This window comes from Meles meles, chromosome 19, assembly GCF_922984935.1.
Source record: "Meles meles chromosome 19, mMelMel3.1 paternal haplotype, whole genome shotgun sequence".
Classification (NCBI taxonomy): Eukaryota; Metazoa; Chordata; class Mammalia; order Carnivora; family Mustelidae; genus Meles; species Meles meles.
The window spans coordinates 39,164,140-39,192,033 of record NC_060084.1 but is presented as its reverse complement, the minus strand read 5'-3'; the positions used below and the strand labels follow the sequence as shown (position 1 = coordinate 39,192,033).

Sequence of the window (27,894 nt, the reverse complement as noted above, 5' to 3'; positions counted from 1 at the left end):
GGTAGGAGAAGCATAAGACATATTAATTGACAGACAGGAACTGCTGTCTCTGAGGTTGATACAAGTAATTTATTACTTTAGAAATGAATGCCACCTCCAGAATGTGCTTCATTAATTTCAAATTTAGTTTTAATTTCAAGCTGTTGCCCCTTGAGAAGAATAAGGTGGCAAATTATGTTTGAAGAGCAGACTTTTTTTTTCCTTTGCTCCAAAGAAACACCCCGTTTTAACTATTTAATTTTTCCAAATCTATGGGCCCGTCCACTTTGCTGCGTTTTCCTGAGAGTCAAGAAAATATTCTAGGTAAGCTCAGCCCTTACTAACGCTTTTTTTTTTCTTCCTTCCTTCCTTCCTTCCTTCCTTCCGTTCCCTCCCTTCTCATCCCCGTCTGGGTCCTGTCCTTCTGTCCCGCCTGCCCCGCACCTGCTATCGCGGCAGCCTATGTTTCCGAGGAGCTAAAGGCCGCCGCCCTAGTGGAAGAAGACCTAGACCCCGAGGAGAGCACAGTAGATGGGGAGCCCTCGGCCAAGTACATGTGCCCCGAGAAGGAGCTCAGCAAAGCCTGCCCCAGTTACCAGAACTCCCCGGCGGCTGAGTTTTCCAGCCACGAGATGGACAGCGAGTCGCACATCAGCGAGACCAGCGACCGCATGGCCGACTTCGAGAGCGGCTCCATCAAGAACGAGGAGGAGACCAAGGAGGCGGCCGTCCCCCTGGAGGACACGACCGTGTCGGACAGCCTGGAGCAGATGAAGGCCGTGTACAATAACTTCCTGTCCAACTCGTACTGGTCCAACCTGCACCTCAACCTGCACCAGCCCTCATCTGAGAAGAACAACGGCGGCAGCAGCAGCAGCAGCAGCAGCAGCAGCAGCAGCTGCGGCAGCGGGAGCTTCGACTGGCACCAGAGCGCCATGGCCAAGACGCTGCAGCAGGTGTCCCAGAGCCGCGTGCTGCCCGAGCCCAGCCTCTTCAGCACCGTGCAGCTCTACCGGCAGAGCAGCAAGCTCTATGGCTCCATCTTCACGGGCGCCAGCAAGTTCCGCTGCAAAGACTGCAGCGCCGCCTACGACACGCTGGTGGAGCTCACGGTGCACATGAACGAGACCGGGCACTACCGCGACGACAACCACGAGACGGACAACAACAACCCCAAGCGCTGGTCCAAGCCCCGCAAGCGCTCGCTGCTGGAGATGGAGGGCAAGGAGGACGCCCAGAAGGTGCTGAAGTGCATGTACTGCGGCCACTCTTTCGAGTCCCTGCAGGACCTGAGTGTCCACATGATCAAAACAAAACACTACCAAAAAGTGCCTCTGAAGGAACCCGTCACGCCCGTCGCAGCCAAAATCATCCCTGCCGCGCGGAAGAAAGCTTCTCTGGAGCTGGAGCTGCCCAGCTCCCCGGACTCCACGGGCGGGACCCCCAAGGCTGCGATGGCGGATACCAACGACGTGCTTCAGAAGAACTCCAACCCCTACATCACGCCAAATAACCGGTATGGCCACCAGAACGGGGCCAGCTACGCCTGGCACTTTGAAGCCCGCAAGTCCCAGATCCTGAAATGCATGGAGTGCGGCAGTTCCCACGACACGCTGCAGGAGCTCACCGCCCACATGATGGTCACCGGCCACTTCATCAAGGTCACGAACTCGGCCATGAAGAAGGGCAAGCCCATCATGGAGACACCCGTCACGCCCACCATCACCACCCTGCTGGACGAGAAGGTACAGTCCGTGCCCCTGGCCGCCACCACCTTCACGTCCCCCGCCAACACCCCCGCGAGCGTCTCCCCGAAGCTGAGCGTGGAGGTCAAGAAGGAGGTCGACAAGGAGAAGGCGGCCGCCGACGAGAAGCCCAAGGAGAAGGAGAAGCCCTGCGAGGAAGAGGAGAAGTATGACATCTCCTCCAAGTACCACTACTTGACGGAGAACGACCTCGAGGAGAGCCCCAAGGGGGGACTGGATATCCTCAAGTCCCTGGAAAACACGGTGACGTCCGCCATCAACAAGGCCCAGAACGGCACCCCCAGCTGGGGGGGCTACCCCAGCATCCACGCCGCCTACCAGCTCCCCAACATGATGAAGCTGTCCCTGGGCTCCTCGGGGAAGAGTACGCCCCTGAAACCCATGTTTGGCAACAGCGAGATCGTGTCTCCCACGAAAAACCAGACCCTGGTCTCCCCGCCCAGCAGCCAGACCTCACCCATGCCCAAGACCAACTTTCACGCCATGGAGGAGCTGGTGAAGAAAGTCACGGAGAAAGTTGCCAAAGTGGAGGAGAAGCTGAAGGAGCCAGAGGGTAAGCTGTCTCCGCCGAAGCGGGCCACCCCGTCCCCGTGCAGCAGCGACATCAGCGAGCCCATCAAGATGGAGGCATCCAGCGACGGCGGCTTCAAGAGCCAGGAGGGCAGCCCCAGCCCCCAGCGAGACGGGTGCAAGGAGGGGAGCCCCCCGGCCGAGCCGGTGGAGAATGGCAAGGAGCTGGTGAAGGCCATGAGCAGTGGCCTGAGCAGCAGCACGGCCATCATCACAGACCACCCGCCCGAGCAGCCTTTCGTGAACCCCCTGAGTGCCCTCCAGTCGGTCATGAACATCCACCTGGGCAAGGCCGCCAAGCCCTCCCTGCCCGCCCTCGATCCCATGAGCATGCTTTTCAAGATGAGCAATAGCCTGGCCGAGAAGGCGGCCGTGGCCACCCCGCCGCCCCTCCAGTCCAAGAAGGCGGACCACCTCGACCGCTATTTCTACCACGTCAACAACGACCAGCCCATAGACTTGACGAAGGGGAAGAGTGACAAGGGCTGCTCTTTGGGTTCAGTGCTTTTGTCACCCACGTCCACGTCCCCGGCAACCTCCTCATCCACGGTGACAACGGCAAAGACATCTGCCGTCGTATCATTCATGTCAAACTCGCCGCTACGCGAGAATGCCTTGTCAGATATATCCGATATGCTGAAGAACTTGACAGAGAGCCACACGTCAAAGTCCTCCACTCCTTCCAGCATCTCCGAGAAGTCTGACATTGACGGGGCCACGCTGGAGGAGGCCGAGGAGGCGACGCCCGCCCAGAAGAGGAAGGGCCGCCAGTCAAACTGGAACCCACAGCACCTGCTGATCCTCCAGGCCCAGTTTGCGGCCAGCCTCCGGCAGACGTCTGAGGGCAAGTACATCATGTCAGACCTGAGCCCCCAGGAGCGAATGCACATCTCAAGGTTCACCGGGCTCTCCATGACCACCATCAGCCACTGGCTGGCCAACGTGAAATACCAGCTGCGAAGGACAGGTGGAACAAAGTTCCTCAAAAACTTGGACACCGGCCACCCCGTGTTCTTTTGTAATGACTGTGCGTCGCAAATCAGGACTCCTTCCACGTACATCAGTCACCTCGAGTCACACCTGGGCTTCCGGCTCCGGGACTTGTCTAAACTGTCCACCGAACAGATTAATAATCAGATAGCACAAACCAAGTCGCCCTCGGAAAAGTTGGTGACATCCTCCCCCGAGGAGGACCTGGGGACCTCCTACCAGTGCAAACTTTGCAATCGGACCTTTGCGAGCAAGCATGCGGTTAAACTTCACCTTAGCAAAACGCACGGGAAGTCCCCAGAAGACCACCTTCTGTACGTTTCCGAGCTAGAGAAGCAGTAGCGTTTGCTTTCAATGAAAATGACTGTAATTTGCTTTGAGGGAAAACGGTTGCAGGCACCTTAAGGCCCCTCTGTCTTGTTCTTGGCACACGTTCTTATTTTAACTGCGGAGAATCACTCTGGGCTGGACTGTTTTGTATAACTGTACAGTGTTTAATAGAGGTGCATAATCAGCTGTTGTTACTGGTAAAATATGAAGGTTAAAACGCAGTGGTAAGTGTTTGGAACTTTGTGTAAATGGGATTTAGTTGTGAGCATCCCCCTGATGCTTCAAGCTGCATGCATTAACAGACAGTTTAATTAAGCATTTATAACGAAATCGGGCACACTTTTTCCACGTGGCTCGAGTGTGCCGGCGTTTCTCACCCTTTCATCTTTAGCCCTCTGAGTACTTTGAAGCACTTTTGCATTAATTTGGTTAAAAAATAAAATGAAATAATAATAATGTATGAAGCTCTGTTTTTTAAACTCCTTACCAGCTTAGTTAAAATTAATAATATGAACCTCCCTTTATGCAGGTCTGCAGGGGTATAACACGCCTTGAAATTTAAAAGAATATTATTTTCACATTGAAACATAGATGTATATATTGTATAGATTTCAGACTCTCTTATGGAAAATGTGATTGTGGTTTAAATGACCTTTTTTTCCTGCATTTATAGCAACAGTGTTTTATGTACCTGCTATGCTCCGGGCATAAGCCGTGCCTATGTATAGTGTATATTTCTTTTTTCTCTTTTCTTTCTTTCTTTTTTTTTTTTTTTTAAAGGTCTATGGGTTTTGTTTTTTTGTTTTTTGTTTTTTTTTACATGCAAACATTGTAAATTATACAGAAGATACCACAGATAGCATTTATAAAGTATACAGAAACATTATCTGAAAGCAAAGTATGATTGTTTGTTTTGCTATACAGTACATCTATATTGATAGGTTCATGTTTAAATTATACATATTTATTAGCATCATATTATCATTTGTTTTGAGCAGTCTGAATACACGAGGCAGGAAACGACATCCGTGGCGGGCATCATAACTATTTTGCACATGATTTTTAAAGGTATTTATTAGAAGTCAAAGAGCGCGCAAAATAAACTCAGTGCTCAAAGGGTTAAGTCTATCTGAAAAGAGAGAGAGAGAAAAAAAAAGAGGAACAGCAACAAACAAAAAGAAGTTGTACTGTATCTCCGAAGCATTGCTAAAGCCTTTAAAATGTTTGTACTGTAATACTTTGCTTAAAAGTCAGGAGGCATTCTGTGACACCACCTCTTCCACTGATCGATAAGCCCTCTCGGCGGCTCTTCCATATTGTGGGATGCCTTTTCCTTCCGATTGGTAACTTTCTGTTTTGTTCTTCCTAATTATTCTCCCAAGATCCCACACTGCAGTTTTATCTTTAGGCTTATGAAAGGTAACCCGTGGTTACCGGCTCTCCAAGTGATTCTGTTCTTCTCCATTTTTGGCAGTTAATTTGCAGAAGTAACTGACAGCTGACACCATACGAGAACCTATGTATAAAATATTGGCATGTAAGCAGCACAGACACTGTAACACACTCTGTGCCCTGTTTTGTTGTTGACAATGAACCACCATTATGTGACTCTTCATATAACCCTTTTTTCTACGGCAGCATTAAAATTGTCTTTTTGCTATAATTTTGTGTTGCGTTCACAATTCTGTCTGAAATGTGCTACGGCTAACGAGCACATTAAAATTAAATTGTATGCGATCTGTTTATGACTGAGTCGGTTGCTGTGTCTGCCAGGTGCTGGCAGTCGGAAGCTGCCCGTAAATCAGGGGAGTTTTAGTGAACTTTGGCGTTTGGAGAGCAGGGAGCCCTCTTTCTCAGAGGCTGCGTGGACAGAATTTTCCCCGAGAAGAGCACGCGAAAGAGAGGAAGACATTCGCGTGAGGTTAGCTTCTCTCCTCGAAGGCAGTGTTGGAAACGATTAGGGAGCAGAGCTTTGCGGGTTGCCCCTGGTGACCTCGAGGTATGAGTCTCCCTTCTGCAAGTGCGCGGGAGGCATCAGGGCCCCGAGACCTGTAGGAGGCAGGTGTGGGGAAGACTCATACTCAGGGCAGGGCGGTTCCTTCCTGTGGACTTGGGCTTTTCACATTGCAGGAAACAGAGCCACGCCGGGAAGGTGGGCTCTGGGACCAGAGCCCTCTCTCTGCTGTGCCCAAATAGCGAGGTGCAGGGTGGCGGTGCGGAGGGGAGGGGACTGAACCCACACACGGGAGGAGTGGGGGAGAGCATTTATATGATAATCACAAGCTTTTATTAGCCCCGGCAAATCATGCCAACAAAACGCTAGGAACATCATGTAAAATTGTAAAATACCTTTATTACTCCATTCAAACTACTCCTGCAGTTATACGGAATCGGAGCTCCTAACCTAGAATTATACAAATGAGAGATGTATTACATCCATGTAATACATAAAACACCTCAACTTAAAAAAAAATACTCTTTTATTAAAAATTCAAATTAAACCCTTTCAGAGATGTTCGGCAACACGCCTACGTTTCTTTCCGTTCATCCCCACCCCTTTTGTCAAGATGAGTCCAAAATTTCTGTCTGCTCTACTTTCTCTCGGCAATCCGTGTCTCTGCGGGTTTTTAGAGAGAACCTCACTAGAGTTTCAGACGGGTTTTTGGCAAATCGGGAGCACCGGGCTGGCTCTGCTCTCGCTGGTGATGGAGCCTTACCATTGGGCTGCGCCTGCGGGTGGGGCGCCGCGGGCTTTCCCTTCTGGGCAGCAGGCCTGGCTCCTTCCCGTCTCCTCCTCGGCCCTGGTCCCGCTCTGAGTAGCGGTGTGCCCCGTGGGCCTCTACCTGGAAGGAGTGTGGCACGCAGTGTATTCTTCCAGGGAACCGGCGCCCCCTGGAACCCGGCTCAGGGGACGGCACCCTCCCTCCTGTGCCTCCCGCGTCTTCACATCCTGGAGCCCAGATTTCCACTCTTGAATTTTTCACAGGTTAAATATAGCATCGGTTTATTAGAATCCAAAGTCCTGCGTCTAACAGATTAAACTGACAACACTTCCATCACCACCAGGCCCATGTGGCTTGAAGGGAGATAGGATTTGTGCAAGTGAGTGTGCCTGCCCCTCCCCCCACCTTAGAGTTTGGGAGATGAACCGGACACTCTGCCCATCTCGTCCTCACCCCACCCCGGGATTATCTTCAGGACTTTTCACTTTGAGCGTGGAAGTGAGGGTTTAGAGCCAAGGTGGGCACCGGGTGATCTCACCCATTTGGCACCTGGAGACCGGCACTGGGAAAGGATGCTCACGGAAACAGGGCCCAGAAGCTAGTGTTACCTCGGGAGGAAACACGGTCAGTCATGGAGTTGAGGGCTCTAATCATGAACACCAACATAATTTGGCCTCATGACAGTCCCCCAGACCATGCATCCTGGGAAGAGGTGGGCAAGGACTGGCGAGGGCCTCACCCCATTTGGAAATGTAGGGCCATTTACTCTGGAGATTACCGCACCCTCTCCTGGCCGGAGAGAGGGCCACTGCCGGGAGAGCCTTCCATTCCCAGCCCAGAATGACCCCGATTGTCTGGAGATAAAACGGGCAGATCTAAAGGGGGGGGCGCGGAATCTCCCCTAGTTGTGCGCTGATTCTCCTGCATTTGGGGCTGGTGGAGAATGTGAGTAGGAAAGGGATGGGGCCTCCCAGTCAGGTCTTTAAACAGGTCCAGGGAGGAGGAGGGACGGTGCCAAGTGAGGGAGGTTTTAATCACAGGTGTGTTGGTGACCCCGACCTCACCCCGCCCAAGCCCAGGCTTGTTGCAGTCCTACTGTATATCTTCCAGCCATCACATTTACACAGTATCTTAAAATAACATTTGTGATAAATGTGCAATTTAACTAATTTATGGTGCTATGATGTGCTCAGGGCTACATGCAAGATGAAAATCTTAAATGGAGCTTGAACAGCTCACTTCACAACAAGAAATCAATATGCCACATCTTAGCTATTCGCTGCAGTCAACATTTAGCAAAAATATCAGTGATGTATCTTTAAGTTTTAGGCAGCAAGAATTCTATAATTAACCCAAATCGTACATAGTTAGAGAGGGTTGGTTATGATGAGGACCCAGATCTCCCTGGCATCTCCGTTCTATTTTCATTCTGCAAAGAGAAAAGGAAAAAAAAAAATGTATATTGATAGCCACCAAAGAGATGTCTCTCCCCAGGGTGTTCTGCTCAGGTGAAAGTGTGAGCCTCTCCAGCAGAATTCAGAGCCGTGGCCTCTCCCAACCTGGAAAGATTCCTTTTCCCAAGTTCAGACCACTCCAGCTAGGTTGACTTCCTTGCCCCCAACCCCTGAGCACCGACCGTGCCACAAGGTCTTGTGACCAAAGAAATACTGGAAAGGAAATGGGTCCCAATGCTGGGGAGAGCTGAGTGCCTTCTTGAGAGCAGAAGAACCCCGACGGTGGAGAAGGACAGGAGCTGATGGGAAGCAAAGCTGCCTTTCGCAAATCTGCTGTTAAAACTGTTATCTCCAGAGATTTTTAAGTCATCGAATAAGAAAGAAAAAAAAAATAAATGATTTTATTTTTTCAAATTTATCTGTGAAGTTCTTTTGAAATTGGAAAATTGCAATGGCATTTTATTCTGTTGACGATTTAGCACAAAAACAATACGCTTTGTATTATAGGAAGCAATCATAAAAATGAAAACACACAAACCCCAGCGCCACTCTTTAATAATAAATACTTTAACTTTAAAATAATAGCTATTATCCTTTTAGCTAATGGAGAAATTACCATTTTTACTCTGCCAGATAGTTATTCTTTTGGTAATAGAAACACTAACCTTTTTTCTCCCTAGGGATTTATTAGTAAGCACGTGTAATCTTTGGCAAAAGGAAACCTGAAAATGCACTTCCCGTGGGACCCCCTTTCCAGTCGATGCCTTTCAGCCTGCAGCTGACCTCGGGAGCCTCGGAAAAGGTACTCATGCCTGTATGCCCACGCAATTCCAGAGTGTGCTGGCCTTTGCAAAACATGCTATAGTTAGCTTCGGGAACAATCTCGCTCCTTTGGGGAAGGCTTCAGCTCTGTTTCTCAACATAAAGCTTCTGAGAAGAAAAGCTCCTTTCTAACAAAGCCCACCTTCATGTGCGTGGTGTGGCGGCATTGGGCAGCCGAGGGCTGGACTCCCCGTGTCAGTGCAGAGTAGCGGTCCAACACAGGGTTTTGTTTCCAGGGACGTGCTTGATTTTCCTTGCCCTCCATTGGGTTTCTCCAAGCCAGAGGGAGATGCTGCTCGTCTTAGAGGCACCATTTTTCTCTCCCTGAGAACTTACCAGGAGCACCTTCCCCCACCCCCCAGGACAGTTTAAAAAGCAAGCCAACCCAGTTCCAAGGACATCCCAAAGCACCTTTGATCTGGGACCTTGTTCCCTGTCCAGCCAAGATGATGGATGTGACAGATTGTCGGTCAGTGGCCTGATGGTCTGTGATGTCTGGACAGACCGATGGTGACTCAGTTAGACCACAACTTTGGACATGGGGAATGATCTAGAGCAAAGTTAGCGGCTTCCTGAGGCTCAGCCTTTGGGGGTCAGGACCCTATCTCTGGTCCAAAGAGCCAGGTGTTTTCAAAATTAAATCCCAAGGATAGCAGATCAGAAGAACTGCTTCTCCACCACCTTCGTGTCATGTCATGTACTAATATATTCCTAATAAATCATTCCTGATGATAATGATGATAAGCAAGGTGACCTCTTTCCAGAGATTAACGTCCACAATTAGCTACTCAGAAATTAGGATACACCGTTATTTACTGTCTAACCCGTGCTGTGAAACACGGTGGCCAGCAGCCACATGTGACTCCTCAAATTCAAGTTGATTACAATGAAAAGCTGATTTCTTCAGTCATACCTGCCACATTCCAGGCACTCAGTAGCCGCACATGGGCTAGTGGTTACACTTTGGGGGGCAGCCCAGATACAGAATGCCCCCGTCCTCCCAGAAAGTTCCTCCGGACAGTGTTGTTTTTCCCAAGTAAGAAAGAGCTCGGGGCTTGAAGAAAACAGTGTGCTTCCAGTCCTGTGTATTTCTAAGAATCCTTCCTTTGCCAATAAGGGCGCAGGCAACATTCTCACGTGCTAATATCTCTGATCAAAGCCAAGGACACACATAATTAACCTTGAACATAAAATTATAAACAGAAGTGCACGCATCAGTGTATGAAGTTGCTGATCATTCCACCTGCTGTGGATATTATCTGGGCTGTGAACTCCAAAGCCCAGAGATCTGATGGATGTGGCCGTGACCTTGCTCTGCCCTTAGCTGGCGAACATTCCCGCAGTCCTTGCGCTGCTCTCTTTGCCCAACTGGACTTGAATCCTTCTCTGGGGCTTGGAGACTGAGATGTGGCTGGGAGGCTGGCGTGGCTCCCAACCCCCACACATGAGGACGGTGAGTCTCGTGACCCCACTGGGCCCCCAGTTCCCCTGGTGCAGCCCCAGGTAGCAGCAGTGGGGGTGGGCAAGGGGTCCGTCCTTCTCTCTCTTTAGAAATTAAAATATATAAATAGGACTTCAGAAAAGACTTTTTAAATTTGGAGGGGGGAGCGGTTTATGTTTTAAAAATTATTGCGTTTCAACATCTCACTTCCATTACTTTTTTTTTTTTTTCCCACCGCAGGATTCCAGGGACACATTTACGACCGTCATAATTGTGAGTTAGAGATCTCCCAGGCCAAGTGAAATGAAATTACGAGAAACTGAAATCTGTTTTAATTGGAGCATTTATGGAAAAAAGAAGTCAGACTGGCTGCTTTTCTCCTTTATGCGGCAACCCTGGTTCAGGGCCATACCTGCGTCCGGGAGCCAGAGCCAGCCAAACTCGGGCAGCGATGGAGCGGGGAGGAAGAGAGACAGAGAGAGAGAGAGAGAAGAGAGAGAATGAGGTAGGTGTGTCAGGAAGGAGTCATTTTCTTAGCTTAAAAAAAAAAAAAAATGGAGGTACAGTCGCGGGAGTTCCGCCTCAGTGACCATGAAACCGAGTCGGCAAAAGCTGAAGGACCCGGCTCCTGAAAGCCTCATCAGGGCTTGTCATCGCTCTAATGAATATCATTTAAATTGCTTTGTATATTGGTGGAGTTTGGATGTCGATTTAATTTGTGCATGTGTTTGAGTTCTTCTGCTTGGCTAGGCTAACAGAGAAGCAGCCGCCTAATGAAAACTGAGTTGGTGACAGTGTGATGTGCTCCAACCCAGTCAAATGGGTTTGAAGGGCTGCAGTGACAGCCCTCAGAAAGAAGTCGATGTGGCTGGGGCGGGGGAGAGCAGGGAGGCTTTCCTGCTGGTGCACAGACCTGCGAGCAGGCGGCGTCGCCGTGTCTGGGCCCGGGACACACGTGGCGTGGTCCTCGCTCATCCTAGCCTGCCCGCAGCCCTGGACCGCCCAGGGGAAGGCCTCCGAGCCCCAGACCCGAGGCGCTGTGCCTGTTCCGCCGTGATCCTGGCAGCTCTCCCCTCTCTGTGATGAAGAGACACAGGGATGTCATTGCTGGGATATGGCTCGAGGCCCCCAGCTAAGAGGGCATCCTCCTGTTTGGACACCTCCAAAGAAATAAAGGCCTTCTCTCACGTTGTTTTTGCCCCCAGCATCTGGAGAGGGAGGCCAGCTGGAGTGCCTGTGGGAACCATGTGTAGGTGTCGCCTTCCCCGGGCCCGCTGTCGCTATCAGGAAGGTCAGCCAGACTCCTGTTTGCAGAAACACTAGAAATGCAGGCTGAGCATAAAGCCAGCCACCCCCTTCCTCCCCACTCAATCCCTCACCTCCAAAGGGGGCCATGGTTCTGGAAGGAGTTTGACCTGGGGCCGGTACGTTTCAGTCAGGGACTGGGTCTCCAGACTGACGGGCCTACAGCCTCATCACGGGCTGCCCAACACCCCAGATTCTCCCCAGGGTGGGGAGTACTAAGCCAGGGGGCTGGACCCAGGCCTGAGGGGTGGGGAAAGGGGGAACGGGAACCTATGAAAGCAACTCCCTTCCCTGCCTTCTCTGCACTCCTCGAAGGTTGACTATCGAACAGACAGAACCTGCCTTCAATGGCTTTCTCCAGCTTCTTATTATAGCCTCCTCAGAGGTTGTCAATATTCACGTGATCAACAAGGCAGCACGTAACCCGGGAAAAATGATCACAGACGAGAATGTGTTTGGGGGTCTGGGCTGCCCTCTCTGCTCTCTAGACCCCCTCCAGCCCCACCCCTGCAGGGATCTGATCCAGGGGGTGGGGGTGGGGGTTCCTCTCAAGGCTGCAGAAGAGACGGACCCTTTCCCCTAAATCAGACTCAAAGGTAGAGATGTGAGGCGCTCACTGGAAAGCTAGCCCCTTTCTCTCCACCAGGGAGAGACAGGACTAGGACGGAGTGGGGCAGGGGAAGGACACAGGGCCTGGGGCAAGGGCTCACTGGAGGCTCTGAAGCAGATGGCAGAGCGTTTCCAGACCTCCTGAGAGTCCTAACTACCCAGTCTGCGTAGGGGACTTTGGAACCACGACCCGTCTGGTCGTTGGGGTTCGTTTTCCTAAACATGGGGACCCACTGGTCTTGAAAGAAGGTCTGAAGCACTTCCGTGTGTCTGAGGCATGAGGTGGGGGCACCGATAAGGACTCTGGGACCCTGCACAGTTCCTGGGGGGGCTGAGCCTTCACCTCCCAGATGACCAGAGCGCAACCTGTCCACCCTGGTGCCCAACACCAAGAATGAGGGAAAAAAACGCCTAAGACCCGTGCTGGACTTAAGCAAGTTTGGAGCCCAGCTGGAGAAAGGAGACAAAATGGTAGTGACAAATAAATGTCAGACGTCGGAGTAAGACTGAGGCTGGGCAGCAAACAAAGCGGGATCGCAAGGCTCGGTCCCTGAAACTTGAGGTCCCCTGGCAGGGAGCCTGTCTTTGGCGAGGCAGGCCTGGGCTGGACCTTGAGGGTCGGATAAGATTGGAGATGGCAGGGAGAGGAGGGCGCAGGAGGCCACGGCCCCTCTTTGTCAGAAACTGTTGGCAGGCTGGTGGCTTGGCTGCCTTCTGGCTGCACCTAGAGATGGCGAGGCCAATGACCTTAGCCTGTGACACCTCCTGAGACACTCCCATTGAATCACCTGAAATTAAGCTGTGCCCATAGATGTTTTCTTTATTCCAGGGGGTCTCACATTGGGGGGGGGGGTGTCTTTCTAGGATTCTTCCACAGTTTCTTGATCTTGTAGGGCTTGTGAAGTGCTTATGGGCACATCTATTTGTTGGCTTAATGACAGGGTCTGTGGGCTCCCTGAAGTCCAGACACGGACCTGGGTAGTGGGTCCCAGTGAGCACACTTGGCTTCCTCCTGCTGCCTTCCAGAATTTACAACTCATGGGGCACCCCTTCCTTTCCAGGCTTGGGGGTCAGGAGGGCTCATCGAGATGCTGTCGGCAAGAATTGGTTCAGGATCTCAAGCGAAGAAAGGAAGTTTGGGCCAGGTACATGAAGTCTGGGCATAGTGGTGTCAGCCACAGCTGGACATTGGTGCTTAAGTGATATCCAGGAATCTGTCCCTCCCTGTCTCTGTTTCTCTCTCTGTCTCTATCTCTGTTTCCCTCTCCATCTGTCTCTATGTCTCTCCCTCTCCTCTCTCTCCCTGTTTCTCTCTATCTCTCCCTCTCTTTCCCTCTCTGTCTCCCTTCCTTTCTCTCTCTCTCTCCCTCTCTCTTTCTACCTCTCTCTGTCCCCCATGCCCCGCCCTTCTCAACTTCATGCTTGGGCAGTTCTCCCCTCAACGTATGACCTGCTCATAGGTCCTGCCAGCAAACTTAAGGGGAAGGAGTTTCCTGTCACCATAGTGGGAACCAGCACCCTGGGTGGCCAGGATTTGGTCCTTCCTGGACAACAGCTGTGATTCTGCTCAGCAGGGGTGGGGTCACAAGTTCATCTCAACTTGGTTCCAGGCCCAAAGCAGCAGTACTTCCTCTGTTGAAAGGTCAGGTTCAAGCTGTACACCTAGGGTTCAAATCCAGGATACAGATGGCTCTGTGTACAGGTTGGTAGATGTTTCTCTTTGTATCTGGAGTAATACCTAGAGCCTCAGCTTTGCCAAGGGGGTGATGAGCTCGTGGGCATCCTCAGGAGGGGGCTCTTCTAAATAAAGGATCTCAATTTTCTAGGGGGCAGTAGGGATAAGCCTGGTGAGAAGACAAGCTATGGGATTTCCACTAGCCCCCAGGGGCAGCTTCTCCTGGTGGCAGGTAAGGGGCGGGGTGGGCAGCATCTCCTCTTCCTTGGGCCAGAAGTATCCATGGACACTGCTGACCTTGGGAAGCTCTCTTAAGATACAGCTAGAGGCCTAGAATGCTGCAGAGAGGGTGGGCTTCCCTGCCCAAAAGCCACTGGTCCTTTCTGTTGCTCTTCCTAGACCCTGATATGGCTGTGGGCCAGAATTTACTAGAAAGTAAATTCTAGAAAGCTGGAATCTCTGGCACCTGAACTGAACACAGAATGTTTAGCAGGTATGGGTTGTCAGACGTAGCCTACGGACTGAGTATGACCTTTGGATTGCTTGGTGTCAGCCACACTTAAAACACCGAACAAAACTAACTTTAATTGGTTGCCAAATTTTGAAAATCAGGAGATTTCAGACAGATCTCTAGAGGCCACATTCCTCCGTGGCAGCATGTGGCTGCCCATTTCAGCAGGAGCATCAGCTCTCAGGTTGGCCCGCACCCCCTGCCCCCATTTGTCTTGTAGGCAAGGATCCTCAGGAAGTGGAGGCTGTTCCTTTGACAGGTGATTCCAGAAAGCACAGGTGGACACCAGTGGGTGGAGGGCAGAGGGGGTGGTTAGACAGGAGAGGAAGTCACTTCCAGGTACACCAAGTTGCACGCTGCCCCAGGGTCAAAGGGACTTAAGCCCGCTGGAAAGCTGTGTAGGACTGTGTCAAGATGAGTCCCCGAGCGGTCCCATCTCAAGGTCAGGCAGATGGGGGTTTCTCGACTCCCGTGGGAACCTAGCTGAGCACTGCTTCCTGGACATGGAAGACTGTGTTCCCCCCAGGTTAGAGACAGGGATCTTGCAGTAGGAAACCCTTGGCGGTTACAGAGGAGGGGCTCGGGACGTATGGACAGCACCTGCGACCTGGACGCTTCTAACACCCATGTTCCCATCTGGCCCCTGCTCTGCTGCAGGCATTAACCTGGGACGTTATTCCGCCCAATGGGAGGACTCCCGATGGCGGGGAGGGACAGGGCCAAGATAACCCTCCATATCAGCCCCAGAGCAGCCTCTAGAGCTCAGAGGTCCCCCTCCCCCTTGGCTGTTTCCACTACCCTGTGCTACTTATTCCAGGGAGACTGGAGCCCTGGATGCCTCACTCATCCGTTTTATTTTCTTTAGTTATTTAATTATTTACTTATTTATGTGTTTATTACCCATCTAGTTCCAGAGATAACTTAAGGCTTCTGTACAGCTCATTAATTGCCTCATTGCTGGCTAGAAACAGTGAGATTGGCTGAGAGGGGAGGGAAGTAGAACGAGTGAGGAGACCCGCAGGAACCATGAGACGCGGGAACCTGGCGAGCCGCCGCAAAGCCCCGCCGCCTCCTGGACCGCACCGTGACATCTTGCCGGAAATGGCTCCGCACAGGAAGTCCCGCCCACAGGAAGTCCCACCCACCCTGGCCAGGGCACACCTTGCCTTGACCAGCCCGCTGCGGCGGGGGACGGAGAGCTCAGGGAGCTCCGGGCCCTTGTGCCTTTCTGGCTCCTCGCGCTCTCTGCTGGGGCTAGCGGTGGGCAGTGGGTGGCGAGGTTGTGCGTGCCAAGAGAGGAGGGACTGCTCTCTCAGCTTCAGGCGTCTTCCATCCTGCCCTCCCCACCCGCCCCCGCCATTTCTTTGCGTGAGCAGATGTGTCCTTCCTCCACAGAAATGCCCTGTCATAAAGTTAGTGGCAGAATCCACATGGATTATAATAGAATCAAGGTGGGCACAACTGTCGTGAGAACGTGGAGGTGAATTTTCAGCCCCTGTGTCCTCTCCCCCAGGAGGACGGATGGGGGTGGAGAAGGCGCTGAGCCATGGCTGGCGTAGGGGCTACGACCCCCGAGGTCCCCGCAGGGAACGACCTCGCATCACCCTTCCCAGTGCCAGCCGTCCTGCCCCGTTTGCTCGCCCAAGAAAGACATCATGCCAACACTGCAATCAATTAGCCCTGAGGAGTGGACAAAGGGGGTCGGGAAATTAATTTCATTTGGGTTTTCTCTCCTGAGGCCCTGCCTGGCAGCCAGCTCTCCCAACACCCACATGTCCCAACTGCTCCGTCCATCAGCTCTTGTCCAACTTAACTATTCATTTTATGTATTTTAATTTGGGCAGAACATTTATTTGGCTTAAATTTCCTTTTCAGGGGTTGGAATGTGCCTTCCACACACAGGCAGAGATGATCTGCTCGAATTTCGTCAGAAGGAGTTTAGTTTACAAAGATAGTAACTGAGCTATTAAAACCAACAACCCCTTTTAAAGCAAACAGACCATTAAAATATAGGAACAGTTTATGGCATAAATAAAATGGAGGATATAGATTATTTAAAGATAAGATTTTCAAGAAACAGGGATAAAAAAACATTTAAATAATTTCACCACGATATTTTTTTTTTTACAAAGTGAACTTCAAAATGCAAATGCAAATTTAAAAAAAAAAGCACAGAAAGACATTAAAAATCCATCTTCTTAGTAAAGGCATACAAAAAAGGCTTGACTTTTCCTTCTAGATCTGTAGATGATTTCAGAGGGGTGGGGTGCAGGGAACTACTTGAATTCATAAATGGCAGGATTTACCCAGCTTGGGAAGCCACATTGTGGAAAAAGAAGCAAGACATTTGCTTCTAGATCATTCTCTCGAGCTGGCTGACAGATACAATAATTTCGTCCATTAGTCCGATCCATTGTCTTCCTTCGGCACAGAAGTACTGTACCGCGGAGGTAGATTTCCACTGCTATGCGTATTTTAAGGGTTATTTGGCAACACGAGTAAAGCTAAAAGTAGCCTCTTAATCTAATTAATTGACATTTCTGAATCTTGCTTTCACAACAACACATGGTTTCATGTTCTGGGTTTTAGCACTTGTCAAGCTTTTTTGGAGAATGTTTTGGTCAGAATGACAAGATAATTTGTGGCTGAGGCTCCAAGCTAGAGAAGTGTTTAAGGCTATAATGATTTATTATCATCACAGAATAACAAAATTTACCAAGTGTTTCATCAGAATTTTTGAAATAAGTTTGCCACCATAGGAGAAGCAGCCGGGTGGGGGTGGGCTGCGTCTGGAGACGGGGAGGGCTCAGGCTTCAATATACAAACCCAGCCATGCCTGAGTCCTTAAAATTTCTCTCTATTCGATTTATCTCGGCGCGTTCCTTGAGAGAGAAACCCCAGAGCGTTTTAGGAGGACGAGGGGTGGTAGAAGGAGAACAGAGAGAAAAATCAGACCTCTCCCCCGGGCTCGGCAAGCAGGAAACCCGAGTCCCCGACTCCACTAGTAACATATATGTGGCTACAGCCAGCGATGAATTTCTACATTTTGGCACCGGTCAGAGTGAAAGTAGTCGCACTATCTATAGAAACTTTGAGATGGAGAACACTTGGAGTATGCTACTGAAAATGCAAGAAACACATTTTTGAAAGGATGAAATAATATCACTGAGTGACAGTAAATTAACATGCTGACATTTGCAGACTTTCAGAGCATTGCCATAAAAAGAAGTAATACAACATGACTAATTTGGACTTCTTCTTTCTTCCTTCCTAGGGAGAGACAGCCCTGCCCCTCCACGGCCACCCTGCAGGCTGTGCCTCGCCGGCACTTCCTCCTCTTTCCCAGGAAATACTTCTGACTTAACCATTCCCCTGCGCTCCGACGACATTGGCTCTCAGAGACTCCGTGGAGAAGGCAAGCTTGACTTTCGTGCTCAGAAGATGCTCTCTTGAATGTCAGACAGATGTTCGGTGGCTGGCGGAGGGCTTGCACTTCTGGCCACTTCGTGACAGCCTGCACAGTCCACCCCCCTCCTCCATCCCCCACCATGCAGTGCCAGGGCTGGGGAAGTCCTTGCATGCCTTTGAGCATCATTGCACAGATGGGGAGACTGAGGCACAGAGAGGCCCTATGTTCCCAGGCTGCTTCTTTTACCCCTGGGCCAAGCATCCAGCCTGGAAAGTCCTCCGGGTGAAAACAGGCATCCTCTCTACCTCCCTGCGTGGGAAATGAGCCTTCTGTTATTGAGCCTTCTGTTATTGGCGTTATTGGCGCTGGCACCGAGCTCGGCACACAGAAAGCACCCACTAAACAGTTGCTTAATTAATGAAAAAAATGCATGAGGTGAATGGATTCCCCAGCTCACTGTCTCTTCGGCGGCAGCGGGGCAGGGGGGGTGGGTGGCTCTCACAGCCAGCGTTTCCTTTGTCAGACACCTGGGCTTCAGCAACAAAAGGCCATCTCCTCCCTGGAGCTGGACGCCCCTTTGTTCTAAGAGCTGTGTTTCCCAGGTGAGTGCCACACCCCTCATAGCAAAAAATAGCCAGGGGTTCTTCGTTCTCACCCAGCATGGTGGCTGGCCCCCAGGAGAGGCGCAGCAAACGCTTGTTCTCTAATGAGAGGGAGGCTCATTTTCCTCCCGGAGGAAGGGCTACCTGGAAATGAATGCTCATTTTTTTTTTTACAAACTGCCACCATGGGATGCCCGGAGAGCAGCATGTGCTGGGAGGATGGCTGAGCTCCGGGCTTCCTGTACGGCCACAGATCCTAAATGCAGACCTTGCCACAGAGGTGGAGGGGCCAGCCAATGGCTGGACCTTTATGTAGGGTCCTCTGACTAGCTGTGCGGATGTCCAAGAGAAGCCAGTGCAAACAATGAACCGGATGTGGACAGGCTGGTGAGTGTGACTGTGACTGAGGTGGGCTCAGCCTCGGGAAAACAAGAGAGGAACCCAGGATGGTGCGGGTGCCGAGCATGAGTTACTGGCTGGCTGAGTCTCAGAATTGGGCACGGTGACAGGGGCAAAGAGCAGGGGATCCCAGCCCCCTGAGCACTGCCACTCAGAGGATGCAGAGGCTGGAGAGCCTGAGTCTGCAGGGGACCAAAGTCTGATCTCAACACGGCAACTGGGAAATGAGCGAAGGTCAGGACAGACGATATGCCAAAGACTCATACCTTCCATGCTATTCTGATCACTAGAAATCAGATCAGAGAGTTGTCCCCTCATCTCCCCCAACCGGACCCAATCTGTCTGATGGGCTGTTTCAGTCCCACAGGAGACCGGAGTTCTGGGGCTCGCCTGAGAGCTCTCCCAAGGCCTGAGATACCACACTGAGCCCGGCTCTGGCTATCTAATGATTTGAGGGGTCTGATGGACTTGCTAGGGGACACATGAATGATCACAGATGATCTCCCATCCCTCCCCCTGTTTAAGTTCCCAGCTTCTTGTGCAAACACTGACCAGTCCTGTCCCCACCCAGCATTCTGAGTTGCAAGAACAAGAGTTTCTGGAGAACATGGTCTCCTGGTTTTCTTCCTTATTCTGAGCAAAAACCTAGTGAGCTCAGAAGCCAGAGGCAGGCACGCTTCCAAACCTGGGAGGTACCCTCAGCGTCCACCTTGCCCTCTTACGGGCCCAGAGGCCACAGCCCCATGTGTCTGGCAGAGAGTGGCCACTTCCAGCCCTGTGCGGCATGCCCCTACCAGACCCCACCAGGACAGCATGTGGGCATGCGGGCAGACTGTTACGAGCTAACATAAGTTGAGACTAACCTTTCAGTAGAACAGTTTGAGTTAAAATAAAGGGATTGAAAAAGAGTACAATGACCAAAAAAATCTATAAAAATGCAATTGCGCTAATATAATTTTATCACTTATTTAAAAATTTAGTCGACCCAAAAGACTACCAAGTGTGAAATTAAGGAACAGCTCCTCTACTTTTATGGAAATCACTCTTCCTCACTTGTCTAATAGCCTGATTTTGTCAGATCATTTATTTCCATGGTTTTAAAATGAGCTTGACAGACAGAATTTTATAACACCACTTTACTGCAAATAAGAACATCATTTTCGCTTATTAAAACTGAAGCTTAGAGAAAGCATTAAAATTAACAGTTCACTCTGCTTTAACCTTTTGAATACTGCCGTGACTTTACACGGAAGACTGTGTGTAAAGGAGGCCGTCGGTCCTGGGATGGATGCCGGAGGTGGGACGGGGCAGGGTGCCCAGTTCTGCAGGGACTCGCAGAGGACACCCATCCAACTGGAAATGGCAATGATGGTGCCCAGAGGAATCCGCTGCCCAGCAATGAGCATCAGCCACGGGAAGCCCAGCACAAGACCCCAACCCCCTGCCCTGGGGACACCAGGGGGGCCACTTGTTTTAATGTATGACTAGGGGCCTGCTTTTCTGCCCCGGAGACTAAGCGGATGGAAGGCTAGGCTCTCTGAGTCTCATGCATTGATCCCTCCTGCCTTTATTCCACAAATAGCGCCTAGCATCTTTTATGTGCCAGGCACGGTTCTAGGCACGTGCAATGACTCCTGGGTTAGACCAAGTCCCTGTCCTTGGGGGACTTAGCATGTCCCAGTGGGAGACAGGCCCTAATCCAATAAGCTAATAAATGTATAATCTCATGCCTGGGAGGGGGATGCCGGGTGCAGAGGAAATGGAAGTGGAGCAGAGACAGACAGAGAGTGTTTGCTGAACTCAAGTGGAACAGAGACAGAGAGTGTTTGCTGAGCTCAAGTGATATCTTTCTGGCTCAGGACTCTGGACAGGCAGTTGCAAGTTGGCCAGGCCTGGCCAGCCCAAGAGGCTGTTGTCTGTTTCTGGTGCCCTGGGGGTGAGGCCTGGGGCAAGGGCATTATTGGACAGAACAGCTGGAATCTGCATTTTTGTGCCTGAGAGCTTTGTTCGAAACCTCAAAGAGCTACTCTCCCGGTCTCTGGCCCAAGTGCCAGGAATTAACACCCCTGGACGCGGCTCCCAGCCAGTGACTGACAGGAACTGGTGTGGCAGTGTCCCTACTCCTCGCCCCTTAGAGGAACAAATCTGAGAGGTGGCTTCCTGAGTCTTCCCATGGGATTAAGCTCCCGGTGTTCCCACTTTGTTGCTCCCATTAACACACCCATGACTGAGTACATTCCCTCCCCGAACCCCAACCTGTCTTCCCTGCATCTTCCCAAGTCAGTTACTTGCCCTAGAACCTCAGCCCAGCTTCTGGGAAACCTAGTCCGAGGCAAAGACCCATGGCACACAGCTGGGACTGATGGCCCTTGCTTTTCTCTGAATTGCGGCCAGAAGTACCTTGCGGCCGCTGCCGAGAGCTCTCTGCCCAGCACACTCCAGCCGTCCTGCAGGACCGCACTGCACAGGCACTGACCAGGTCTGCCTGGGAGCAGCCTGGCCAGGACTGACCCCGGTCCCCTTGCTTCCTGCCCTGTTGTACCTGATGCTGCTGCTCGTAACCCCATAGAACTTTGCCTGGAGCCTGGTCCCCGACAGTCTTGCACTGCCGCACATTAGCTGCTCGTAGGGCCATTCTGACTGTCACGGGATGCATCTCCCATCACCCCCAGCACTGGCCAGTTTGATGGTGTACCTGTAAACCCCTGCCCCTCTTCTGGTCCCCGATCCTTCAGGTCTGCTCCCAGGGTAATGCTCTCACAGAAACTACTCACATACGTGGCATGGCCTCAGGTCTGTCTTCAGAGGAACCCTGCCTAAGGCACCAAAGTGGGGTGAGCATGGTTGGATGGGTGGGTGCTGGGTGGGTTTGGCCAGCCCGCTGTCCCGTGTCTGGGCTGGGCTTCGTACCATGCAGCCCTTCCAATTCCTTTTCCTTCTTCTCAGCCACCCTGAACGGCCCATGTGTTTGGATGTGTCTGTGCCTTGGCTTATACTTCTTCCTCTGCTCAGCGTCCTTCCTCCCCAAGGGCACACCTGTCTGCAGTCCATCTGCAAATCGGGGTCTGGGTAGCCACATTAAGCTCTTCTACTGGTGCTTTCTGAAGCCGCCGACCCCCCTTCCTGGAGCTCTTCCCACACCAAAGGCCATGTGCCCTCACTCCCAGCAGACTCCGCTGATATAGCCATCAACATGTGTTTACTGAGCCTCTGCCCTGTGTCCCGCACTGTGCTGGGTGCTGTGTGTGGGACGGCTGGCTGGAGCAGAGCCGTAGTCCAATGCAGGGCTACCTCTGGCTTACCCTGCAGCACCTCGGGGCCGTCTTGGTGCTGTGGGAACAGATGGCAGGGGGATGGCAGGGGGCAACTCTGTGCCAGGGAAGCCTCTGCCCCTTGGGTAATGTGGCTTCCTCTGAATGGAGGGCTCTCTCTATCCTGGGGACCTTCTCTGTGCCTGGCACATAGGAGATAATCAAGAAATGATGAATGAATGGAAAATGAAGGGATGGCTTGTTTAAAAAAAAAAAAAAGAACACGCTTGGTACCTGTTTGCTGTGTCTGTTACAGCTTCTGAGTGCTGCCGTCTCGATGCCCCTGGGGTATCCCCAGGCACAATCACTCACTCCTGAGCCCCCCTGGGCAAACATCTGTCGCTACTTTGTGTTACAATCTGCTTACAGGTGAGTCTCTCCCCTAGCCCGAAAGCACCTGGGGGCCGAGTCTTTCTCTTCCTGGCACCTGGCAAAGGTGGCGAGCATGTGTGCGGAAGACACGTGTGTAGACGGCTCTGAGCCGTAAAGGGAACCTTCCCCAAGTGGTGAGGACCTAACAGCAAAGCTGCTGTGCCGGGTTTGCAGGGGCCAGGCTTGGGGTAACTCCCTCAACACCTGTTACTCTTGCCGTCCCTCAGCAAGCCAATGAGGTGGGAGCTGCTTTATTTCACAAAAGGGGAAGCTGAGCCTCCAGGAGGCTCAACAGCAGGGTCAGACCACATGACAGGTGTGGTAGAGAGTGGTGGCAGACCCAGATCTGGGGGCCCCGAATCTGGAGCTACTCCTTGGCTCTCCTCCCCCAGCCCCTGTACCCCACCCTCATCCCCACCGTGCTCTGAGGGGCTGTCACTTTCCTGCCATGGGAGATCTCTTTTCTGGGCCCTGGGTCCAGGTTGAGACCTCTTCCTAAGGCTGTGAGCAGAGGAGGGATGGCCCAGCTCATCACTCAGCACCAGCTCCCTGCCCCCACCAGGTGCGACATTGCTGCCCTGCAGGCGGTGGGTACCCGCTTCTCCTAGGTGCTGGGGCTGGACCCAGGCACCGCCTTCAAAAGCAGCAATCTGCTGCTAGAGTCCTGGGGAGAAGGAACTCCCGTGCACCAGAGGAAGCAGGCAGTTCCTCTGTGCACACCTCTGCCGCTGCCATTCCTGGCGGACCATATGCTGACACCCTGGATGCCCGGGAGCCCGTGAGTGACTTCGGTCCCTGCTCAGATCACACAGTGTCACGCGGGGGCGGCGGTGACAGGTTCTGGGGCGTGTGATGTGAGTGGGAAGTGTGGACACGTCAGCCCCGTGGCCCTGCCTCCAAGACAGAGCCCAGCTCTCAGCGGTGGGGCAGTGACTTGCCAATGGGCCCAGACTTGACCTCGGGGGAGAAAGGAGTCCCCCACACCATCAGCAAACTTGTCCTGGAGCCACCGCGTTTCTGGAAAATGGTGAGTGGGGAGCAGGGCCTGGGGTTCTGGGGGATCCCAGCTCCCACAGCAACTGGGGTTTGAGAGCAGCGACGGGACCCCTCCCAGCCTCGGGGACGGCGTCTCCCCGGAACCAGCCCTCACCCCAGACACGTGCTCCTTGGGTTAACCACCAGCCCGTGCTGAGGGCGGCAGGGAGCTCAGCAAGCTCTGGGACATTTGGTCACAGTTCCCCAACTGCATCTGGATGGCTGAAACTTCATCTCCTTCATCTCCCCTTTTCCAGTCCCTAGAGGGCCAGGAAAACGTGGCACCACAGAGCAGACCTTCTTTATCTGTTTTCCAGAAAGCCCCAGGTGCTGCCTCAAGAGAGGAACCCAGACTTTTCCTCGTTAGGAAGCAACTGGGCCAACACCCATCTCCCCCTGTTGAAAGCTTCCTTGGCCCCTCCTGCTGAGTGGCCCTCCCGGTGCCCTCAGGATGCGGGCGTACCCACCATGACTGTGAGCTCATAGACTCCAGAGTCCTTCCTGGCAGACTTAAATTTAAGCTGCCCTCCTGTCTGGAGGGGCCCCCGCTGGCTCTCAGGAGCAAGCAGACCCAAGGGTGCCTGGCCTCCAGTCGTCCCGGAAGGTGGCGGGCCAGCCCCTTTGACCAAGGCTGCACGGAACAGGCAGGTGACTTGGTCCCTGTGTGTCACACGGCAGCATGGGGCAGCAGCTAGAACTTGAAGGCCACTCCTCCCAAATGGGAGAAAGCAGAGAGCTGAGACGGCTTGGCAATCACCCGCCTCGCTGAGCAGTATCTGTTTACAAAGGCAGGGGCTCAGAAATGCTTCCATTGTGGAGAAACAAAGCCTTGGAAACACAAAATAAGAAAGCCAACCCTTGGCCACTCTGGGAGGGAGCGAACCTCCCTGGGGATTGGCGCTGAGCGGCCCAGCCTGCTGGGTTCCCAGCGTATCACGGTTTCACTGCACCTGTTGGCATAGCTTCGCGGTGATTCACCCCACCTCCTCCTCGGGTCTCCCTGTGTCATGGCCCGAAGGCAGTACATCCTCGAGCACTGGGCCCTGGTGCCAAGCACAGTCCCCAGACAGGAAGGACCTCACAGCCCTACATTTGGCCTCACCGGTCTCCTGGCGGGTGACTCAGTCTCCCAGTCAAGATCTACCAGCTGCCTGGGACCCGCCAGGCAAAATTCCCAAACCCTTAGAGCAGAATTAGCAAGGAAGCCCCCTCCTGAGCCCCCTTGTGCTGCAGATTGAGGGTCTGGGAGTGGCTTTCAGAGAAGGGCAGGGTCTCTTTCTGCTTCAGTCGCCTCCAGCTGTCCCCCAAGCTTCCAGGCCCTGTGCAGCTGAACAGATGAATTGCCTGCAAATCCGGGTAAGGAAATTTACTTAATTTTGTGATGACGCTGGTAAACTTTCTTGCCATCCTCGCCGGGAAATAGCAACACCTGACAGAAATAGAAAGTTAAAGCCCCTTCTTCAGGCCTGTCTCTTCCCTGCGGGGGCAGCTGCTGACAGCCAGGCCCTTGCACACACCTGTGGGTCTAGAAGGGCCTCAACGCCCTATGCTTGTGTGAGCACGAGGACACTTGCACAGACTCTCCTTTTGTAGAAAAGTGTGACCCAGGCTAAAGATTCACTTTCTCAGACCCTCACGCCCTCACCCTTTCAGAGAAGCTCAGAATTTGGGGGTGTCTTTGGGCATTCAGCCAAAGTTTGGGCATGCAGTTTCCTGATTTTTATCCCTCTCCTCCCATTCTCCCTGCCTGCTCTCTCACTGGCTCTCTCTCCCTACCCCGCCCCCGCCCACAATTACCAGCAACATCACAGCAAACATCCTCGGACACCTGTCTCTGCATGGGCCCGTCCTTGCTTCTGCAGGACACATCCCTGATGGGGGCTGAGCTGGAACAAAGGGATGTGCATTTGAAGGACCAGTGCTCTACCAGGTTGTCCTCTGAAAGTGCGTGTGCTTTGTAAACCTCAGCTGTTAAATCCCGCCCGTGTATGTTGCCGGCCTGAGGGAGGCAGCCCACGAATGACAGCAGAGACCTTCTAGTGGACAGGTCTCTCCCCGCCCTTGGGAATGCCTCATGCTGGGACCTGTTGGGGGGACCCCGACGTCCGTACCCCGAGTTCGCAAACGAACCTTAAGTGTTGCTTCTGTTCAACTAAACAAGTTAATATTTCAAGTGCACTGTGGGGGCTCCTGGGCAGCTCAGTGGGTTGGGCCTCTGCCTTTGGCTCAGGTCATGATCTCAGGGTCCTGGGATGGAGTCCCACATCGGGCTCCCTACTCAGTGGGGAGCCTGCTTCCTTCCCCTCTCTGCCGCCTGCCTCTCTGCCTACTTGTGATCTCTGTCAAATAAATAAATAAAATATTAAAAAAAAAAAGGAAAACATTTAAAAAAATAAAGCGCATTAGGGATCTGTCAAGATGCACCAACTATGTTTTTACCTACAGGTTTTGTTGTGTGTGGGGAGACTATAGTAAATACAGTTAGTGCTGTAACCGCTTGTCTGAGTCACGTTCTCTTGTTGAATCCCCACCACAACGCTGTGAGGCTCATACAATTTTTGCTCCTGCTTTGGAAATGAAGACAATACAGTGCGCTGAACGCTGGTCCCCAAGATGCTCTGTCCTCATCCCAGCCCCTGGCCCTTGTAAATGTGACTTTATTTGGCTAAAAGGGTCTTTCAACATATAGGTAAGTTGAGGGTCTTGAGATAAAGAGTACCCCCTCCTTCCTGGGTTATCCAATGGGCTCTAACTCCAATGACAATTGTGCATTGAAGAGGCACAGAGAGGAGACAACAATGTGAAACCAGAGGCAGAGGTTGGCCCCAGAAAGCCAGCAGCCAGCTGCCAACAGAAGCCAGAAGGGGCAAGACACAAATCCTCCCCTAGAGCGATTCGAAAATGCATGACCTTGCCAACACCTTGACTTCCTTCTTCTGGTTTCCAGCATTGTGGAAGAATAGATTTCTCTTGTTTTAAGCATCGAGTTTCTAGCAACTTGTTGCAGCAGCCTCAGGAAGCTCGTGCAGACACTGCTTCCTGGAGGCGGCAGAAACCTCTGCAGGCTTCCCAGCACCTCAGCCCCCTACTATGCACCTGGTGTCCCCGGGTGTTTTGGGGGACAGAAGGAAAGTCATCAACCTCAAGCCTTGGAGGAACCCACAGCACTCCAGCCTCCTCCAAGGACCACGGTGGGCTTTGTCCAGGGCACGCTCTGAACGCAGTGCTGGCGAGAAGCTGTGTGGATGGAGATGTGTCCCAGCATCAGCACTGCACTGAGGGGGAGAGGGTGGTAGGGGGATGACTCCCCTAGGAGTCTAGAGTCTAGAGTCTGGTTCTAGAGTCTAGATTCTGGTTCTAGGTTCTAGAGTCTGGGAAGCCAGCTGTGCTCAGCTCTGCCTCTGGGTCAGCCCCTCCTCACCTGCCCAGCGGGAATGAGAGCAGGAAGGACTTTCTCTCAACATGGGGAACACCAGATGAGCTAGTCTAGAGGGCTGAGGAGGTGCCCCCTAGAGAGGGGGCAGATGGCTCGGCCATCATATCCCAGGGGGGAGAGGGCAGAATGAGCAGCAGTTCTGACAACAGAAGGACTGCTTCTCTTGCTTCCAAGAGAATCACTGAATCTCTGAGTCTCAGCTTGATTTTCCGTACAATGGACTTAACAGTAAGGGGCTAGAATGTGTTGGAGCATGACTGCAGCTAAGCTGGCTGCTGGTACTTCTCTCCTTCATCCCGGACAACTCCACAAGCTGGTAACTGGCTTATTGTTAGTTTATAAAGCTGCGACACAGAGGTGTTAACTCTCCAGGTCAAGAGCTAGGGAAAAGACCCAGCAGGACTTAAGCCCAGGCTGCACAGCCCTGGAGTCCATGCGCTTAACCCCATTCCACAGTCTTAGGAGGGGAATGAGGGAGAAAACATGTCCAAAGCACTCGCTGCCTGGTCTGGCCTGGAGCAGCGCACCCTGAAGCCTTCTACATCAGCCACCTTCTGGTTGTGTCCCTCGCTGTCAGCTCAGTACAGGTCTACAGGGAGCTATAGCAGGGCTCCCCATGGCCTGCCTCCCCCTTCCACTCTATTTGGTGGCAAAGCAGATCCTGTTTTCAACTGGCTAGTGGAAGGGAAGGTGTCGGCCTCTCCCAGTGGTCAGATGCTGAACCCAGTGCAGCCCAGGCAATGGGTGTCCCAGCTGGTCATCCCACAGGCCAGCCCCCTCCTCAGACTACAATGGCTACACTGTTTACTGAGCATCTACTATGCGCCAGGCCCGGGGCTAAGCTTTCACCTGTAACACCTCTACGCAAGGAAGGGCGTAATTAATGTTCCCATTTCACAGATGAGGTGACAGTGCTCACCAGATTCTGCGGAAGAGCTGACGCATGGGGTGTCTCTTCCGGAGACCGTGATTCAATAGCCTGTCTGCCCCAAAACGGTTTTATTATTAAAAAAAAATACTTAGCATATTCCACTTAGAATAGTAGATATTTCATATCTTTTGCTTATTACAATGCACCGTGCTAAGCATCCATTATTTAACTGAGCGCTGGGTGTAATCATTCTTCAGGTGCTGGTGTGCCAGCAGTAATTTACA

The 27,894-nt window shown here is 52.3% G+C and overlaps 1 protein-coding gene across 3 annotated transcripts in view; it reads left to right on the top strand.

The window, feature by feature from the left end:
• The window catches only part of TSHZ3 (teashirt zinc finger homeobox 3), a 69,508-nt gene extending 64,731 nt beyond the window's left edge, over positions 1-4,777 (top strand). For all 3 annotated transcript variants that reach the window (XM_045987811.1, XM_045987809.1, XM_045987810.1), the window contains one exon: positions 439-4,777. In XM_045987811.1, coding sequence (XP_045843767.1) covers positions 534-3,647 — 3,114 coding nt within the window. In that variant the 5' untranslated portion in view covers positions 439-533 and the 3' untranslated portion in view covers positions 3,648-4,777. The remainder of the gene's footprint in view (positions 1-438) is intronic.
• Positions 4,778-27,894: the final 23,117 nt, after the last annotated feature.